At 37.5% G+C, this 20,699-nt stretch overlaps 1 protein-coding gene across 5 annotated transcripts in view; it reads left to right on the top strand.

Moving 5' to 3' along the window:
- TRPM3 (transient receptor potential cation channel subfamily M member 3) overlaps positions 1-20,699 on the top strand; it is a 352,377-nt gene that overhangs the window by 314,775 nt on the left and 16,903 nt on the right. For all 5 annotated transcript variants that reach the window (XM_071730914.1, XM_071730915.1, XM_071730911.1 and 2 more), the window contains 4 exons: positions 3,134-3,274; positions 6,603-6,731; positions 8,746-8,997; positions 13,724-13,898. In XM_071730914.1, the coding sequence (XP_071587015.1) occupies positions 3,134-3,274; positions 6,603-6,731; positions 8,746-8,997; positions 13,724-13,898 (697 nt within the window). The remainder of the gene's footprint in view (positions 1-3,133; positions 3,275-6,602; positions 6,732-8,745; positions 8,998-13,723; positions 13,899-20,699) is intronic.

Here is a 20,699-nt window from a genome sequence, read left to right as displayed (position 1 = left end):
ACCAGAATCCTGATTAGAAAAATCTCCATGTAAAAGCTATGCTCACATCAATCCCCTCAGGCTAAAATGGTGCAGTTGTACTGTACTTTAACATGTGTTTGAGCTGCTGTTTGTCTTACCTTGTATGACTCATGATGAATAATGGACGAAATTTTGTACTAGAGAAAGAGATGCCACCCATACAGAACAGTGTCTTGAGCTATTCCCACCATATGGCTTCCCCCTCCAAGTGAAAACATGTTTGTTCACATTTGGTATTGTAGCTATTCTGTTAAAACAGCCACTTAGGCTATTTCCTATATTTCTAATGGGAAGGCTTTTCCATTTGTTAATAATGTGACATAATTAACAGTCAGGGACATGGGGTCAAATCTAATCCTCAGCCATCTCAGAGCAATTTCCCATCTGTAGCTTGGGGAAAGAGGGTATTATATGGTACAATTAATTAAAAAATAATTATAACCAAATAGAATCAGAGCAGCAGCAGCAGCTCTGATTACAATAGCAAACAGGAAAACAGTATCCATGAGCTACTGCAGAAATCCAAGTACTAAAAGAAAATTTTCCTTAAAAAATCTACAACCCATTGATTCCGGTGAGATCTAAGGGTGTCTCAAAATTAATAAATGTATAAAATCGTGAAAGATTTAAACTCTGATAAACAGTCCCTTTCTCTAAAGAAAGGCAGTGCTCACTTGAAACTGACAGAATTAATTTTCACTCTGCTGCAAAAATCTTGAGCACCAGAGGACAGCAGAGACAAAGCCTTGGGAAAAGCTGCAGAAAAATGTAGCACCAGATGGCAGCTTCCTCTCAAGCAGTGTCAGGAGGTAAAGAGAAGCAAACAAATAAGTACTGTCTTGGCCTATAATTTTCCCAAAGCATTCAGATCTTTTTTCTTTTTCTTTTTTTTCCCCAAATAAACCATCTCTTATATAGATCGGGGAATCACTTTGGTTTTGTAAAGCCAAGTATTGATACCTGGGGCTCTGTTAAGGTTGCGTAATCTCTGCTTCAGTAAATCCTGTAATTCAGCCTCATGTTCTGACAGACTATATCCTTATTTAATAAGAACCCGTCTGTTTGGTTTAACAGCCACTTGATCTTTTTCATTTTATGAAACTCTTCATGGGCTTCTAAGGGTTTCTATGTACTCTGTAAGAATCAACGAGAGGTATATTTAATTTTTCTTGTAAGGCATTGGTTTATGTATAGTCATGACAATGAACTTAGAAATCTGAAAGCATAGAAAGGTAAAGGAAATAGATATCCTAATCAATGGGATATAGTTTTGACAGAAACTCATCAGGCCAGTTTCAGTGCAGTATATTTGTGTCCTAAATCTGTTCTATTTAATTAAAAATGTGCAGGGCAATATCTATGTATAGTCAAATTCAAGAACATAAGGAACCAACTGGGAAGTAGTAATACCATAGGAAAAAACTTACTGAATAAATTAAATGAAAGAGAAATATTAGGCAGGAGCCATCTATGGTCCTAGTAATGTTACAAAAATCTACATTGAAAAAGAAAAAAAAAATTTGGTCATAAGTTTATTGTTAAGCTTACAATTACTGTTTTACAGGACCAAAGACCCATATGAATAGTTCTATATGAGGCCTAGAAAAAGGAAAAAACACAAAGTGTTGATTCTTACTTTTAAATATGTGAGAATTACATCTCCTTTTCCTTCAGGGCACTAGAACCTGTTCAAATAGCTCACCTGAAGCTAATTAAGTACGTAATGAACAACCTGTTGAATCAAGAGCACAAAGACAGATAAAAATGTCCTCTCTCTATCAAAAACAGTATGTCTGGCATACTGTTTAGCGGCTTAGTTTCCCATGTTTTCAAGTTACAGGTGAGAATAATGTTATCTTCAAGGATGGTGAAAGTTTATTTCAGTTATAGTAAAAATACAGAAGTCCTTTGATCTGCTGTTAGAGAAACACAGAAGCATTTAAATATAGGCATCATCATGCAGTCCCTGAATATTTGTATAGGAGAGCTGGATCACAACTCTTGCAACTGTTTTCACGTGCAGAAATGCTACCATCTACAGGTGCTACCACAAACTAAATACTAAGAACTTGCTAAGGGCGCAGGGACCTAAAGTCCACTCTTCTGTTCACCAAAGAATTGTTTCAGAAAGAACATTTAATAGATCACCCTGTACTCTAAATATACAGGAACACCTTCATTTCAGCATAAACTTCATTGGGTGTATAATTTAGTGACTCCTCCCATCTCTTTGCCATTGACCATGAAGTTAAGAGTAAACAAAATATCACCATCTTTTGCCTGTTACATTTGCACTTATAGTTGAGAACTTCTAATGTATGCATTACTGGTGCTCAGAGTAGCCCTTCAGCAGGTCTGAATTGTAATGGTAACAGTGACTCCAATACCAACAGAGATTGTGAAGCAGAGGCAGCCCATAAGTAGTCTGGAACTTTGTTGTGCAAGAAGCCACACTTGCATAGAAGGATCTTTCAATCCAAGGCTTTAATGCTGCAGTCAATCCCAGTGGTCAGTCTTCTGCATCCATGTGAAATTCACTGTGGGGTCATCACCTGACAGATCCAGAGGTCAAGGCAAAGAACCACTGCTTCATTGCTTCCAGTCCAAAAGCTGCCAGCTCGTCTTTTCCCCTGTTGTTCTCTCTCAGTCTCAGCCTTATGTCACTTTGTTTAAAACCAAAATTGATCTGTTTTCTGTGTGCATCTCTTTATTTTATAAAAGTACACCACAAAAAGCTGTTATCAGGTTAAAATTTTCTTGTCCATAAACCAAAAAGAAATGTTCTCCACACTTTTTGTTCACCAGGCAGGGATTTCACATTGGTGCTGACAGTTGCTGCCAAATCATTGCTTTTTTATGGTTTAAAAGTATTAAACAGCAGCTTTCCTGAAGAAAAAAAAAAAAAAAATTATGAAAAAAATTACTTTTGGTAATTTTATTAATTATTAAAAAATTTCTGAGACTAAACCATTTTACACCTAGCTGTAGTCACTTGGTTTTGTCTAAGGATTAAGAAAACAGAAAAACTTTTAATAATTTCCTTTTGAAATTTTAAAAAATAGTATTAATTTGTCTTTCACATAGAAAAACACAAATATGTCCTTTCTTACAGGCCATGCTGGGACGAGGGAGTGCAGAGTCCTCAAGAAAGAAAGACGAAGAGGATAGTCAGCGTAGGCACAGGCTGCTCCCTATTGGAAGGAAGATCTATGAGTTCTACAATGCTCCCATCGTTAAATTTTGGTTTTACACAGTAAGAAATCTTTGCTGCTACATTACTGTTTGCAAAAACACTAGAATTTGATTAAGACCATCTGTGTGTCATCAAAAGTCTGCATCTGCATGCATTGGAGGGCTTAGCCATAAATAGTTCAACCAAAATCTTTTGTGGAGGTCAGATAGCACTGGGAAAACTAAGACTTTTAAAAACTACTGTTTCATTCAGGAAGATAATAGTTAAAATTTGAATGACTGTGTATGTTTTTCTTCAAATGTAACAATAACTGACAGTTTGCTGTAGTCACTGCTCCCAAGGGACAGGAGAATTCCCAATAAGGGAGCTCCCAATACTGAGACAATTGGGAGGATGGGCTAAATCAGGATATTGAATTGTATAACTGATGAAAAAAAGAAGTAGATAGAGCACATCTTTTCAAGGAGCATTTTTTTCTTTGTTCTTTTTTGATTGTCTGCAGATGTATATCAGAGAAAATGTTTGTGTAGGTACCCACAAGATAACAACGACATGAGTGGCATCCAGTGTACATTTTTCAGGGACAAATTTTGTCAAATAAGTTATAAAGAAACAGACCTTGCAGATGAAGCAGCAAAAAACTTATATTTTGACTAAAGTGAGACACTATCAAAAAACTTCTCAGTGTATTCTCACATATTAATAACTAATAGTCACTAATAATACCAAAGTCACTACATGGACTCAAATCTTTTTGGCAATTAGCTGGAAGCAGGAATTGGAAAGAACTGCATTAGAGTCTCTCCTGCATCAGGTGCTATCTGATATTGTCATTCAGAACCTGGATGATTGAGTAGAGGTTAGTTCTTACATTTGCAAATTGCACTAGAATGTAGAAGAACGGGATCAAAAGTAAAATGGACACAGAAAATAATCCTTTCAGTCTCCTTGGATGGAATGTTCTGTCCCCATTCAGCTTCTGCATCATGTGACAAATGTGGACAGGTTTGAAGGACAAAGAAAAATATTTCAAGAGGTCTGTAAAACATGACTTAAGGGAAAGACTGAACAAAGTGAAGGTGTTTTGTCTGGAAAAAAAGAAGCCTTCAGAAGGATTATAATAGTCTTCAAATGTGTAAGGAGTTGCAGAGAGGAACAAAATGGAATAATCTTCAAATCCTTGTTGATAGGGCAATAAAATGTTAGAAAACAGTTCTTGACCACTCTGAAAAGCACTTTTATCAGCTGTGTAAGGAGATGGCAGATTTTCCATTATTAGTGATTTCCTAGTCTGTTTAACCAAAACATCTGCCTGCTATAGTATGCTGTAATTAATCCTGCCTCACGATGGAACTGGCCAAATTATTTCAGGTGGTACCTCCCCGTTATTTTTTCCCTCATTCTGATGCATGCATAGCAAATCACAAAGAATTCATCTTTCTGTAGATGACTTCTTAAAAGAAAAAATGCCTTTCTGGCACCCAAGCATTATGTCTACAGATAGTAGGACAAATTACATGAGACTAAAGACAGAGAGACTAAACTGCAGTGGAGAGCTTATGCTGCCAAGCAGCTCCAGTTTGGCCACTTGCAGTAACCACTTGTTCAAATATGTGGCCATTGCACATTAATCAGTCTGCAGCCTCATCTCATTATCAACTGCAATAACCAGAAATAACTACACATTGTGTACAGGAAGAATTCTGGCTGTCCCTGTTAGTTCTGTTCTGAAATGGGAGAAAAAGATCGATATTGCATTTCCATTTAGACCTCTTGCTACAGTTTTATGTCATGAGGCAGATTTCAGCCAAGGTCACTTGCTAAAGCTGTATCTTGGCTTCACTGAACTTGAAGAGCAAATTAAGGTGCATTCTGGCTGCAGTGTTTGACCAGTCTCCATACACCTGGAGACTAAAAGCAAAACATCTTTCAGATGAGGGCTGAAATTTCAAAAGATATTACATAATTTACAAGCCTACAGGCAGAAGTACTAATCATAGATTTCAAAAGAAATCCTCCATAATTTACATGCCACAGTCCAAAATGCAAGAAAAGTGACTATAGTTATGGCTGTTGTACAGTTTTTAAAGGAAGTTTAACTACAGTGTGGAATCAGGACATCCTCGTGGAAGTCAGAAGAAAGTTACAGGTCTGGAGAGGTAGAAAAAGGGTGTCATTCACCATCTGTAGGGCTTGTTCCTTGGGTTAAGGTGGTGCAGCTTCAGTATCACTTTATTCTTCAATTTTCAGTAAATTCTGATTGACAAAAAATCCTCAAACCCAAACCCCAAGAACCTCAACAATTCAAAAGAAGAACAGGGAGACTGAAAAGCTGCTACTTACACTGAGGGTCTTGTGGTTTCTGTCACCTTTGTAACCTTAATGTAGGTATTATGTTGCTATATTAACTACAAACACTCACCAAAGGCTATTGATTCAAACCAAATTAATAAGATTTGATGACTATTAATAATCAGCAAGATCTAAGAGGAGGGGTGTTAGGTCACAGTATCATCTGGCTTTTTGCACAATAGTAGAAGGTGTCTTTTCAGCTAGTGAGTTGTGTGTTCAGTTGTGCCTGACCAGATAGTTTCTTGTGACTCAGCTGACAAGCTGACATCTTAGATGTTGACCCTATTCAGTCTTGCTCCCCATCACCTTCATTTCCTCTCCTGCTTTATGTCCACAAGAAGCAGGTTTTTAACTGTCTCCTCTGTACTTATCGGTATGGCCAGTGTAAAGAATTCTCTCAATTGTCCTTCAAACCAGCAATTGGAAGAAAATCCAGAACCCTGTGGCTTTTACACAGAGCATGAGTTATGTTCTTTAACAAATACAACAGGAAAATAAATCCTTGTCTGTGAGGTGCTGAATACTGAAAGGTGAATACAGAGGAGTGATAAAGGAATCATAGAATTGTCAGGGTTGGAAGGGACCTTTAACATCCTCTAGTTCCAACCTCCCTGCCATGGGCAGGGACACCTCCCACTACATCAGATTACTCAGAGCCCTGTCCGGACTGTCCTTAAATATAAGGATATTAGAAGGAGGTGAGGAAGAAATCTTCACATAGGTAGCTTTGTTTTGTAGTTGGCATAATGCTATCAGTGTTCCTGTCACTGTGGGTTGGTCCAGAGGGACTGCATTAGTACAGTTTCGTAGAGGAGGCAGATGTAGCTGGAGGAAAAGACATTTGTGCATGTATTTTGCAGATTCCCCACTGTACATGATTTACTGTGAGCTTTTTCAGATAACCCAGAACACTGTATGATTGGGTTTTTTGTCTAACTCTGGTTAGAGTAGAACTAGTAATATCAAATCATACCAAAGAAACTGACTCAGTAGTATAAATATAGTGATTATTGATGTTCATTTTGTTTCTTTACAGATGGCCTATATAGGCTACTTGATGCTGTTCAATTATATAGTGTTAGTGAAGATGGATCGCTGGCCGTCTACACAGGAATGGATTGTCATCTCGTACATTTTCACTCTGGGAATAGAGAAGATGAGAGAGGTAAAATCACCCTCACTGAGAAAAACAGACTATTTTTCTCCTTTTTTGGAGAAAAACAAATGGACTATTAAAAATACAGCACTAAAAATCTATTTTTTTTCCATTTTTAAATCAAGAATCTCTTTTTTGTTTCTCCCATGGAATTTCTCTGATCGGATTTCTGTGTGATGTACATTTAATAGCATTCACAAGAACAGAGCTGTTTTCTGACATATCTGAAAGCTCAGGTATATTACTTGAAATGTGGCCCAGAAACTGAAGCATGTTTCAAGGAGAGGAAAAGGATATGTGCTGTAACAGCATGAACACAGAGACAAGGTGATAGCATGAGAACTGAAAAGCCCATGTTCGAGTATCCACTCAAGTGTAGTTCACTCAAAATGTACAGCTGTTCTGTCTGTCCAAGAGTGGAAAGCCTTTCTATGGAAAGACTTCAAATAAAACCAGCCATAACTGGCAAAAAAATTAAATCCACATTGAGCATTGCAGCATATTTCTAATAGAATTCCCCTTTTTAATTTCCAAAATCTTTGCTGATTATGTTAAGAAATACCATGCATCTCCCTAAAGATGCTAATACAAAGAACAGAGACAGAGCATTTAGGATGGCACCCATTCTATAGGGAGAGTGAGGTTGTTCTGCTATCCTCTGCCCCTCATGGTCTCTCATACTTGTGGCTACCACTGTGCCCTTTTCACATGGCCAAATTCACATGTATTCCACATTGCCACCAGAGGCCAAATTCAGCCCTGATGTGAGTGGGTGCGAGCTCCTTTGTCCTCAGCTGAAACAGCACATTTGTACCTCTGGGCTGAATTTCTTGCCATCTACACTTGTATTTTCTGCAGTAAATGCTTTTGAGGACTAGAGAAAATGGTCTTGCAACAGCCACTTAGACTTCAAAGATAGATTTCAAACACTGTACAGTAAACTCTACTTTACAAACAAAAAGAGCAGGTGAAAATAAGCTATTTGTGTTGCCTATAGTGAGTATACTTCAGTATGCCTACGCCTCCATAACCAAAAGCTAAAGGAAATCAGTGGCAGGAGCAACACATGGACTCCCCAACACTGGTGGATACTGGCTCAGTAGATGGGATACTGCTGGAGGGAGTCATGTGTGCTATTTTTGTCTAATCATTCACCCCAAATTATACTTTCCACAAAAGTTTGTTAAGAACATTTGTGAGAATAGCTTTCTAAGCAGATGATTGAGATTGTTCACAGAAGACAAGCCTAAAATTCATTCTGAAAATTGATTATATAGAAAGAATTCTAAGTTCTTAAGGAACTGTGTGAGTCTCCTCAAGTGTTCTCAGGCTAAATATAGAAAATTAAAACAAACAGCTTGTTAACTCACTAAAAGCTAGGAATTATTCACAGAAATCACTTGAGGAATAGTTTCAACACTAATTTGGGAAAACAATCAGGTCTCTCAAATGATCTTGCAAATAGAATGACGAGAAATTCATAAGGTAAGATTAATTATTTTTGTGAATGATATTCTCAGCTGTAGAACTTAATTTCCAAAACAAGTCCAAGTAGCAGCTAGTATCTCTCTGTATGAAATGCTAAATCTAGATCTGTTTATTAATTATTTCTTGACAGTTTGATACACATTTTAGAATAATTTCTTTAAATCTGCAGCCTCTTTAAATGTGTTTTTTTTTCTGCTGAAACATCTTTCTATATTTCTGCCTTTACTCCAAGACCCTAGGGTTGATAAATTTGAAAAACAAAAAGATATACATGTATTTCTTCTGATTTCGTGGGGAATGAATGAGCAAATGAGTCTTTGTCTTCTTTAAGTGTCTTGAGCATAGATACAGGCTAAGGATGGTTGAAATTACCGATTTCTTTAACAAAATTAGAGAGTACGTAAGATGTTTGTGTGATAGGATTTTATCAGCTTTGCTTTTGGCCTTTGTGGGATGTATCTGTTTACTATAGATTTTTTCAAGCTTAAATTAAGACAGCTCAGCTCCTTTCCTCTCCATATCCTCTGTCCTTCAGATAGTCATGTCAGAGCCCGGGAAACTGCTACAGAAAGTAAAAGTTTGGCTCCAGGAGTACTGGAATGTTACTGATCTGATAGCTATCCTCCTGTTCTCTGTCGGGATGGTGCTCCGTCTGCAAGATCTGCCACTCCGGAGTGATGGCCGAGTAATTTACTGTGTTAATATCATTTACTGGTACATACGGCTGTTAGACATCTTCGGAGTAAACAAGTATTTGGGACCATATGTTATGATGATTGGGAAAATGGTAAGAGAAGTTGGTGTACTCCTACTTTTTACCATCACATTCTTTGCTCAGTATCTTTGACCAATTACATCAGTGGAGATTTATCTGTTGGGGTTTTTTTAAGACTTGAGCATTTTCATGTAAGCTAGAAAGCAGTACCTTATTGAATCAAAACCTCAGCATTAGGCCCCCCAGAAAGATTAGACTTCCTCTGTTCTGCTAGATGATGTATTGCTTGTCTCTCTCTGAGGTCTCCCTTCAACAACAAAGCCATCTATCCTGCATCTCTGTGATTCACTTGCAGAAAATATAAAGAATGCTGATTCTCAAATAGTTGTAAAAAGGGGTGGTTTGCTAAGGATATAAAGAGAACAAGTGTTCGGTATCTTGAGACCCTCAAAGGAAGTGCATTGCAATAGGCATGGTCTGCTCAAAAATATAATTGTTATGATTAAGACTGTGACTTTTCTATATTGGCTCCATGTCCATATGTTCTTCCATCTTTCCTGTTCATGTGTATTCTTGTGAGATAAAAAATCCATTTGCATAACTGCAGCCTCTGTCCCCTGGCCACACTACATGTACACAACATGCCAGGTGTATGAAGGTTTTATGTAATATTAAATGCATACAGGAGGAACAGAGAGACATTTGCTTCCAGCTGTATAATGTCTGACATTTCAGCTATTTTTTGTTTTCTTCATGTTTCAGGAGAAATGTTACATTAAAGCAGCATTTTACTTGTATGAGTTAAAGACAATGGCTGAATTTACAGAGGCACATATCATTTATATTTGAGTACCTGCCCGTGTAGCTAAGAGTACTTATGTTTCAGATGCAGTTTTCCAGCCTTTGTTGTGTAAATCATGGCTGTTTCATGGATTTGAGTGTTTAAGATTTTTTTTTTTTTTTAACTGGAATTAAAAACCCTTGAAGCAGGCATTCAATACAAAATGTAAACAGAACAGTAGCTTTCCTAAATACAATTACTGCTCCTAGTTGCTCTGTGGACAATAATCAGCAAGTCCAAACAGGCTTTCTGTTATGTTTGCTTTATCACGGTCCTTAAAGAAAAGACACAGCCACCCTCCTTCCTCACTATCACTGAAAAACAGGACATGACCTGAATGGATGGACTATAGTCCCTCCTTGATATGACAATAGTCAGAATGAGCTCAGTGATTCTGAACAGGAAAAAATTGAAATGTGAACTGTATGTGCAGTTAGGCTCCCTACCCAACAGGTGACCAGAGAACCATTGTCTTCTCCCTTCAGTTTACAATTTTCAACTCCAAACAGGCAGTGGTGGGTTTGAGAAAGAAACAACTTAGCGAGGGAAAGAGAAAGAGGAAAAACACAAAAGAAAGAAGTTGTTGAATCACTATGAATCGTTGAATCACAAAAAGGATTTTGAAGTGTTCTGAGGTCAACACAGAAAGGATGTGGTTGAAATCAGCAAAATAATACACTTTCCATTCCTTTTCATCCTCACATGTGTACAAAAATCAAGCCTTATTGTGCTTTCAATGGAAAACAAATGCAGGAAAAGTACAAGCCTCTGCAGGCTCAGCATCGACTCAGAGGGTGTTGAATTTAGCTACCAGAGTACTCTGAAGGTGTGGGCAAGTGTTAATAGGAGGGAAGTTCTTTTATTTTGTGCCTTCCTGCTATTTGATTTTCATACCTCATCCAACTTTCCATGCACTCAGGAACTCTGAAGCATCCCCTTTGCCCGCACATGCCGTGTGCGACTGGTTTCAGTTACACAGATTTGTCTCTCACATCTATTTTCTGGCCAAATTGTTCCCCTGTGTAATGGACAATGCATTTACATCATGCACAGAATTCCCTGTGAGTTGCACCTGCATGCTCCAGGCTGCAGTGGGCTCCCTTGTACATTTTTATTTAAATCACACATCCATTTTCCTCCTTTGGTTCTTTCTTTCTCATTACATGGTCTTGCAAATACTCTTCATTACTATGGTGAATATCAAACTAGTTATACATATTTCTACAGAATAAGCCCTTTGCAGCTATTGAGTTCCTCAGCAGACTGTAATTAATGCCTGAGTTTTCTTTTCTATTGTGAATACATTTTAGGTTTGGGAGTGAAAAGATGACTCCTTTGATCTTTCCAGTGTTAAGGAACTCTCTTTTTACCCACCTCTACATTGTATCTATGAGAACACCTTTAATAGATTTTACTGTTGAGCACTGTGAACAAATATGCAAGTGAAATTAAGCAAGGGGCAGGAACAGATTTAAAAGCAATGGGTTAAAGAAAAAGTGAGGGTAGGAGGAGGAAGCTGAACAGCCAAGTTTATTATTATCAACTAATTTCAGTACCAGAATATGCATATTATAATGAGCTTTTCTGATCTCTGCACAGTGATAAATGTGCTCCCTTTTTATTTGTATGAAGTGAAATCACTTGTGGCATATTAAGTAAGTCAGAGGTATATCAGTTACATACTATGTGGAAATGTCTGCATTTTCTTAGCTTTCCTGCAAATAAAAAAGGGAAATTAGATTACACAGCTTGTGTATAAAGCTGCACTAACAGTTCATTGTTTTAGCACTTTTTTTGAATAAGTGATGAATGATTTCTTCAGAATGATTGAGATGACCACTGCCTTGTTTAAACAGTAATTGGGTTTTGACCTTACCAGGGTTCCTACCAAAGGGCCTAGTACAATGGCCATTAGAGTCACCAGACACTTGTCCACATATTTCACTGGATTTCAGCCAAGCTACAGAGGTTTCAGAAAGATACCCAGTTGAAGGAGAGTAAAGTTAATATGCTGCATGAATAGAAAAGGGTATTAAAATTCTTATTTCTTGGGACATGAAGTCAAACCTGTTGTGATTCCAAATCAAAGGCATTGGAAGCATTTAAGAAATTGTAGGAAATTGCCACCAGATTCTCTTTATGTTTATTTGCCCTCATGACAACTTAAAATAGGTATTGTATTACATCATATAATGTTATATATTTGTATAAGAATAAGTTTCATCAGAGAAGAAAGGAGACAGGTTTTATCTCCAAATTTCTTCCATAAAAGCACAAGAAATTAATGTAGTTATGCTAAAGTAAATGTATATTTTAGGGTGGTACACTGACATGGAATTCTTCCCCAGTCGTATTTTCTTGAGAGGTTAATGCTCTGAATAACATAGGAATGTTGGTGATTTACTTGTCTAGTTTTTATTCTTCAAGGCATTTATTTTCTTTTCTCATGTTCACAGGTTTTTTTCTTTCTTTCCTGCATTTTTATGGACCTTAGGACTTTTATTTTCCCTGGTTTTTTTTCACCTGTCTCCAGTTCCTTCTTTCCAGCTCATTGAATCTCTCCTACTAGAGCGCTGCCCCTCAGGTGTCTTTCTCCTACAGCTTCTCTCTTGGCAAATATGAGAATATCCTTTTTTATTTGTTCCTCTGTATCGCTCCCTCTCTTTTCTCTTTCACATGCATTCCTAGTCCACACTTTGAACTCAGGTCTCTCTCAATGTGCTTTAAAACTGAAGAATCCCCACAGCCATCACCTCTTGACGTGCACACCCTTGCTCTTGAGCTGCAATAGGTCCCCCATGGGCCTATCAGGATACTGATGGAGGTGCAGGTTGGTTACATGCCTGCTTTGCAAGGAAGGCAGAATGCAGGTGATCCAGAAAATGCAGAGTCTGAGGAGATTAAAACTTGTAAGGTTTAGAGGAGGTTTGGGTCAAGTTTTGGCCAGAGACAAAAGTTACATCCAGATCTGTTTATTCTGTCATAGCACGTCTTACAAATAAAGACTGGTATGTAAACCTGTAACTAAAAATTTTTAAGGGATCTTACTAAGAACCTTACGTAACTCCCATTTTTTTAACATCCGTTTTGAGTTATAAAGCATCTCTACTATACCTGCTTGATGTCCATAGCTCTGCTCTCTGGAGTGTCTTTTCTAGCTCAGTTCCTCCCTCTAATCTTCTATTCAGCCTCTATTCAGCACCTCCTAGGATTGCTGTCCCACTTTTTTTCCAAGAACATTTTTAATAGGTAGCCACTGTTTGCAAGCATTAATTAAACTTGTGCATATGCTATTGAGGCCTCCAACAATGGAGAAGAATAGCATTGAGCGTCTGTGTTAACAGCTCTTTTTTTATTTTTTTAAATATGACCTTTGTCAGACTCCCCCACCAAGCAGATTTCTAGTCCAGCCGGTATCACAGCTTTCCCTTCTCACTGGTTACCACCATGGTGTCTCTTATGTTACAGTAACAGGCTGTTCTGCCACCCGTTACTCCTTATGTTAGATACAACTTCCTTCCTTTGCTCCAAGACTGTGAACATCAGTAAATAAAATAATCCACATCAGTCTTTTTTTTTTTTTTTTTTTTTTTTTTTTTTGTACAGTTGCCCCTAGATGACTGTAAACAATGTGTAATCTCATGTACATTGCCTAGATCAAACTGCTGAGTGAACTTAGATTCTTGTTCAGGCAAAGGGTATGACCAGAGGATATCTTGTATTTTCAAGCCTATTCTTAGTATTTGATTTGTTCTTAAAAGCACCAGTGGACAAAACCAAAGCCACAACAGTAGCCCTTTAGTTATTTGAAAATTAAATTTGTTACATGTAAAACCGAGAATGGGTTTTCAAAATCTGTTTTAGAAAACACTGTTTCTAAGATTTACAGAGTTTTTTTGCAGCGTGTAATTCTTGTCTCTTCTCTCTCTTTCTCTCTTTTCCTGTCATTACATTCAGATGATAGACATGATGTACTTTGTCATCATCATGTTGGTGGTTCTGATGAGCTTTGGTGTTGCAAGACAGGCTATTCTGTTCCCCAATGAGGAGCCTTCGTGGAAGCTGGCGAAAAACATTTTTTACATGCCTTATTGGATGATCTATGGGGAAGTGTTTGCAGACCAGATAGACCGTAAGCAAATTTATGATTTTCATACTTCAAAGTCAGGTACCCAGTTTTGATCAGATGATGTCCTCTTAGATCATGTGTATGAACTCAATAAATGGCTCAGGACAGAGGAAATCCATCACAAAGAACAGTCAGAAAAATATTTTTCAGCTAATATTGGGCTGTCAGTTTCAGAACATGCTTCTGGCATCACTTCATAAGTATTTAACCATAAATCTGCAATGCTAAGTTATTTTGTATAACATTTTGTATTTTGAAATGGTTCTTTTTTACTAGTTGGGTTACAAGGATCACCCTCCCAAGTATCCACCATAACTTCATTGGTACACGTGGGACATAAAAAGTCACTTCTTTTTTTCTCATCCATTGGTTTGATTTTAGACCTAAATACTTTTTAGCTGACTTCATCAGAGAGAGAATCAAGTCTGATAATACTGCGTTAGACCTTCAGCTCTTGCACTTCATGAGGAGCTAATCCAGTGTGGTTTATTTTCTGTTTCCTACTTACTGCCACCACTTTTATACTAAGCCATGTGATGCAATTCTTTGGGGACAGTAGATCCACTACTAGGATTTTGCTTTATTCAATTATTTGGAAAGCAAAACCATGCTACCTCAGTGTGAACAGAATGAAAGCCAGTGTTTCATATACTGTCTCCTCAGGATTCATTTGGCTGGTGATCAGGAAAATGCCAGTTTTCTATTTAAATTAAACCTCCCAGTGCCACCCAGTGCATTATGCCAAAGGAGACGGGTGATCATGAGAAATGATGCTGTAGATGAACAAAAATTCACAAAGTATCTTTAGCAAACACTGACATGCAACTGATGTTCATCGTTCCCACTTAAATATGCATAAGCTTTGGCAGCATTTAGAAGTGAGTATCTTTTCCAGTGGCAGATGGCATCCATTAAGACTTGTTTAGGATATTCCTTTTTATCCTATGTACCACCTCAGGAAAGGGAAACATTTTAATAATTTATCTTCTGCTTGTTCAGGATTCACCAAGTTTGAATGGAAAAAAAATTGTAGACTTCTGCTGAGCTGATTAAGATAATAAATGTATCTATACAGTTTTGACATATACGTATCACATGGAAAATATTTCAGGAGTTCCATGTTCATTCCCTCTTCCAGGTTAGCACAGAATTATTAGTTTGGATGCAGCTGAAACCTCTTTTTCACTTCCTCACTTTGTTTTTGGAGGCATCATAGCATGCTAGCAAGTAAGCAAATACCTAAGGTCACAAAGCTTCTCACTGAGTTTATCTTTCTACCCAATTTCTTCATTCTTATCCTTTTCCTTTTTAAAAACTTGTTTCGTTCCAAAGGCATAATAACTGAGGGTATAAAACTTCATCTTGCTCCTAAAGCATAACAGAGGGATAAAGTTTTATGCCTTTGAACTATTGATTCATCCGTAAGCTGAATTCTGTCTGTCCCTCTACAAGTGGCCATTTATTGAATTTGTATTAAGTAACTACCACAGTGCAACAAATATGGCAACTGTGTGAGTAAAAAATTTTCTGTGGTTTCTTTAATGAAGTGCTGATTGTAGTTTAGAACCCCAAAACCTGAGAAACAAAAGAATCTTTGAATGAAGCATAGTTTTTCAGTATGAAAAGAAGGTGGCAGCTCCGTACCCTTACATGATAATTTAGAAGTAGGCTGGTGAGTTGTTCAGATGTCCAGCATTTAAGCCTTGCAAAAATATGCAGTGTAATTACTTCTGAGGCACAGGGAAAGCAAAATTCATGGTGTTTTCAACTTGAGCTATAAGTGTAGACATGTTGTTGTTCTGTCTGAGTCAAGGAAACTAGGAGTTGTGGCTAAACTGGTGATGCCAAAATGAAAAGCAGCACCTAGTTCCCTCTTCCTGAGAGACAGATGATGCAGGAAATTAGAATCTGCCACTCTTTCTGCACAAAATATGTGCAATATGTCATGTCTGTCTGAGGCCCAGTTGTCTCAAAAAATGTTATCTTTGGAAGAGACTAAGAGCATGACCAAATGGTTGGTGATGTTATTACACAATCAGAATTACCTAATTGGCAGCCAAGAGGTTTCATTGTATACTTATGTTTTTTCACTATCTGTACGTTTGTTGATATGCATATTTTCTAAGTTGTTCTAAGCTAAATCAGCCACTTTGTTCATGGTGGAATACTACAATGGGGACAGTAGTCCCCATACATTCTCATATAAGATAAGTATGTTATAAAATTGTTATACTACATCTACCTACAATTGGACTTTATACCTTAGAGCACTTTTTTAATTACCATTCTTTTAGCAAACAAAAAGGGTTTCATTGTGATTTTCTTTACAATTTAGTGGTTTATGTTCCAAAGCTATTTGCAAGTTTGGTACTTAGCAAAAGTGCTGATCTTGGAAGTGCATATACATTTCAGTCACACTCCTGGAGATTATCCTGAGGAATGTACAAAAAAATATGCTACTCTAAAATTTGGAATTTACTTTTCTTTTTTTCTTTTTTCTTTTCCTTTTTTCTTTTTTGTTTGTTTTTTTTGTTTGTTTGTTTGTTTGTTTTGTTTTGTTTTTTGTTTGTTTGCTTGGGTTTTTTGGTTGTTCTTTGTTTTGTTTTGTTTTGTTTTGTTTACTTATTTACTATTGATTTGCAAAACATGACTTTAAGGCTGAACTGATCCAGCTGTCTGGATGCATTTCATTAGTTGGTAGCCTGTCCACCCAGTGGGTCTACTTTCATTTTTATTTCAATACAATCCACCATTAAAACACTAGTTAAATGTCTCACTCTAAAATAATGCATGCCACATACATTTACATTTTTTACCCATAATTCCTGTATTCATTTAATTTTGAAGTACACTTTTGAAATATGCATTTCACATTTGTGAAATATCTATGTCACATTTGAAATACACATTTTATAATACACATTTTGAGATATACATTTTAATTGGAGTGTGCATTACTGTCCTGTTGGCATGTGATCTCATACTCAGATGTGTCAACAGTATTTAATTCTCTCATCTGGGACTTTGAGTACAGTAATCAGTGGTGTCATTTATTATCACTGATGTACACAAATACTACCTTCCTACCAAATCCTGACTATCAGCCAGTTGTAAAGCCATAACAAATAATACATGAATATATATATATATACACACACATATACATAAAAAGCAGAGTAAATCTTTTAGAACTGTGTTCAAATTTTCACGTTTGTTCAAAAAAAAAAAAAAAAAAAAAAAGAGTAAAACCAGCCTCAAAGTACTTCCTGTCAGACAGATATTTCATCACAGCCACATTAGCTGGGGAAGGAAGGGGAATCTGGGTCAGGGAATTGGTGATGGTATATGCAACAGTCTCACTTTTAGGCTGCCTTTGCTGATCAGCTGAGCCTTGTGCTGCCTGATGGGGATCCATGGGGCAGCAGCCAGCTGTTTATCCTGTCCAGAAGGAAACTGGCAAATGCCATAAAATCTCTCCCTCAGTTTACCTCACTTACTGCAGCAATATTGCTGGTAATTTTCACCAAAAAATTTACAGCAGAGCTGTCACATGCAAAGAACTTTGTTTTCACCTTACAAATCTATCTGCCCCTCCAGAATATTATGGATACTGAGGTATGTAGGCAATAATGAAAAGGAATAGATTATTCAGGGACTGAGTTTGCTTGGGAGAAAATATATCTAGATGACAGCAATGTCAACTTGAGAAATGGCAGTTACCTCTATAAAGCATCAGCAGACCTCACATTTTCCTGTATTCAGAAGTCAAAGCAATTGAAAGTGCTGTTAGCCAACACAGGTTTGGGGTTTTTGTTTGGGCTGTTATTCAGATTTGCCTGGTGTCTCACATGTTAGATTGCATCTGGATTTTCTTTTCACCTGAAAGTATCTCAAGTGCCATCTGGAATCTGAAGATCAGTCTGAGTTGTGTTTGTTCTCCATTCCTCCTCCCTTATAGGAAAAACCTACATAGTTTAAGAGACGAAGATGGGGCCTCCTTCTCTTTCCCTTAAGTCATGAGGAATGCCAAGTCACCAGAATGCAGTTTTTCCAGAAGATGAGAGACAAATATACAGAAGTTTTAACTATCCAATGAACTTAGAGTTTAAAGTATCATTACCAAAAAACACTTTTAAAAAATCCCAGTCTGTTAGATTTATTTAGATTTTAAAGTTCTTGAAGGTTTCTTAGTTAAATGTCTGTCTGGCCTGAGTTGCAGTATTATTCCCTTTCCTAGCACTCCCCTGAGATTTTATTTTGTGTTTCATTTGGTTGGATAATTCAGTGCTGGGTGGACAAGGACAGAGAAGGCACTAGCAAGAACTTGAAAAATACAGAAATTAACAATAAGTTATTATTAAAATACTCTTCAAAATAACCTTTAGTGTATCTGGAGGCAAGAAGCAACATGTAACTACATGTTGTAGTTAAAACCAATTTTTTGAAGTAATGGAACAGTTTTTACTTCCCTGGGTGTTTCTTCTGATAAACAGCATATTCTGCTGATAAACAGCTCTGAGATTCAGAGTTCCCACAATTCAGTATTTTCTCTATTAGAATTGTGATCATATGACCCTATTAACCCATTCCACAGTTTCTTGGGCTTTCCGAGAAATAAACTTCTATTGCAAAAGTGCTATCCATTTTTGCATGGGAAGTTTCTATTAAAGGCAAAAAACTATCTGGTAACAAAGCTGTTCAATTATGCAATTTCCTTTCCATTATTTCCCACAACTGCTTTTGAGGGGTGCAGCTGGGGGAAGAGTCATGACGCAGAGATTTACAAGTCTGGTTTCCCAAACCCTCCACCCAGTACACAGTAAAAATGATCAGTGCTTGTGTCATGGCAGGGAAACAAATTCTTCCTGAGATCAGCTGCCACTTGAGGTCTGAGACTCACAGAGGTGTGGCATGCTGCTGTTTGCTTCACAAATATTTGCTGGCCAGGAAAGAGGAAGGGTTAGGTATGTAGCAGGAAAGGCCCATACAGGAAACTGTTAACTGAAGGCAGGAAGGAAAAATAAGCATAAGAGGAGATTTTGAAAAAGGAAACAAGAGATGCAAAAAATATCTACATCCACAGATGTCAGGATGCAATATTTGAAAACTGAATGAAGTTAATGTGTATAACTGAAATTACAATTCCAGCCACTTGTTATTTTCTAAATCCTAAATTAGGACTTAAAGTTCAACCTTTATCCAATGGCCTGCAGGTATCAGACTGATTAGGTCTTTCAGTTACATAAAATGGGCATTTAGTTATACCAACAGAATTTTCTTCAGCAGAACGTTTCACTGGAATTAAGTACCCTATGTATTATTGTTAAAGCAAGGCTGTAATGTAAAAACATGTTTTCATACATGTTAAAATAGAGCTTTTGAAAAACTTTGTTATCACAATAGGGTACTTAATACAAACAGAAGTTACTGCACTTCTCCAAATGTTATTAAAGTGGTCAGATCATGTTACACACGAGAGGCAGGTGTGGGTGGATCCCTCAGGACCCAGCAAGTGAAAGGTCTGGCTCTGTGGAAGGCACAGTCTTGCCACGGCGGGAGACCCAGCACACCAGTGCTGATCAAATGGGGACCCGACCCTGTGGAGCCCTGCTCAGGAGTGAATCTCAAAGTAAAGGAAAGCACCTCAGGGTGGGTAATAAAACTTGCACTGCTTAACAACAGATCATGGGTGTGCACTGTCCTGCTTTGCTCATCAGTGAAGTTGCTGGTGCCAGGCAGGTGCTGCTGTCTGAGCTGTGAGATCCGCAGCTGGTGCCCATGCAGGGGTACGTGCAGTCAGGGGGTGCGACAGCCACCCCAGCTGGCCATGGCAAGGAGATAAGCAGTGCTTGGGATCTACATACCTGGAGGGAAGAGAAATCTCCTGTGTTTCCATTACAAAGTCTTCTTGCACCCTACAAGCAGAATTCTAGTTTCTTGAGTGTAAACAAGTACATTCATCATCTCAAAACAGTGTCATTGCTACTTTCAGTTTCCTGTTAGAGACCTCTGTCCTTTTGCACAGAGAGAGAGGTTTCTTTTTCTGCTTGTCTGGTAGCAACAATTTTAACCAAACAGCTTAATAGAAAGGAGAAAATATTTTAATACTATCATTTAAAGCAGGTAAAAGGAGTTCAGTGATGCGCAGTGGAACACAGCCTTCTGCATTTTGGACACATATCATACATGCAGCTGAGGATGTGAAGATTAAGTGGTGGCTTAGTTCTTCATAAAGTAAGGCATGGCACTATTATTGTCTTGCCATTTAAAAGTTGCTCCTACAACAAAATGTGCAAAAGAGAAAAACTTTTACAAACCTTCGGGACAAGTGAATATCTGTATATAGAACAAACTTATGGGGACTTGTCTTTGTGGAAAGCCTACTCTGGCCATCACTGAGCCACATAAATTGACAGGGATGCACTGATGGTATTCTAAATACTCCATTGTAGACAAATATAGTTGGAAAAATCATTTTTTTATCTTGGTAGTTGCCAAAGATAATGAGGGTTTTTAGGTTAAATTCCCTTTTTTAAAATGTAGAAAACTGGAATAACAAGATTTTGTGTTGAGTTTCTGATCTCACTGATCTGTGGTTTAAGTTGCTTTTTCCCAGTTTTTGTCATTGCTACAAAAGGCAATTTTTCTTCTGCTTGTCAGAACATAAAAGGACAACAGGTTTCAACAATTTAGAGATTGAGATCTCTAGTGGGGTTTGTGAGATCATAATGGGGTTTGGTACTGTTGTGTTGGCCTTTGTAGCTCTGAATCAACACATGAGCAAGTTAGTGTTTCCACATAAAC

This window comes from Heliangelus exortis, chromosome Z (genome assembly GCF_036169615.1).
Source record: "Heliangelus exortis chromosome Z, bHelExo1.hap1, whole genome shotgun sequence".
Lineage (NCBI taxonomy): Eukaryota > Metazoa > Chordata > Aves > Apodiformes > Trochilidae > Heliangelus > Heliangelus exortis.
The sequence above is the reverse complement of the archived record's forward strand: the minus strand, read 5'-3'. Positions and strand labels throughout refer to the sequence as shown.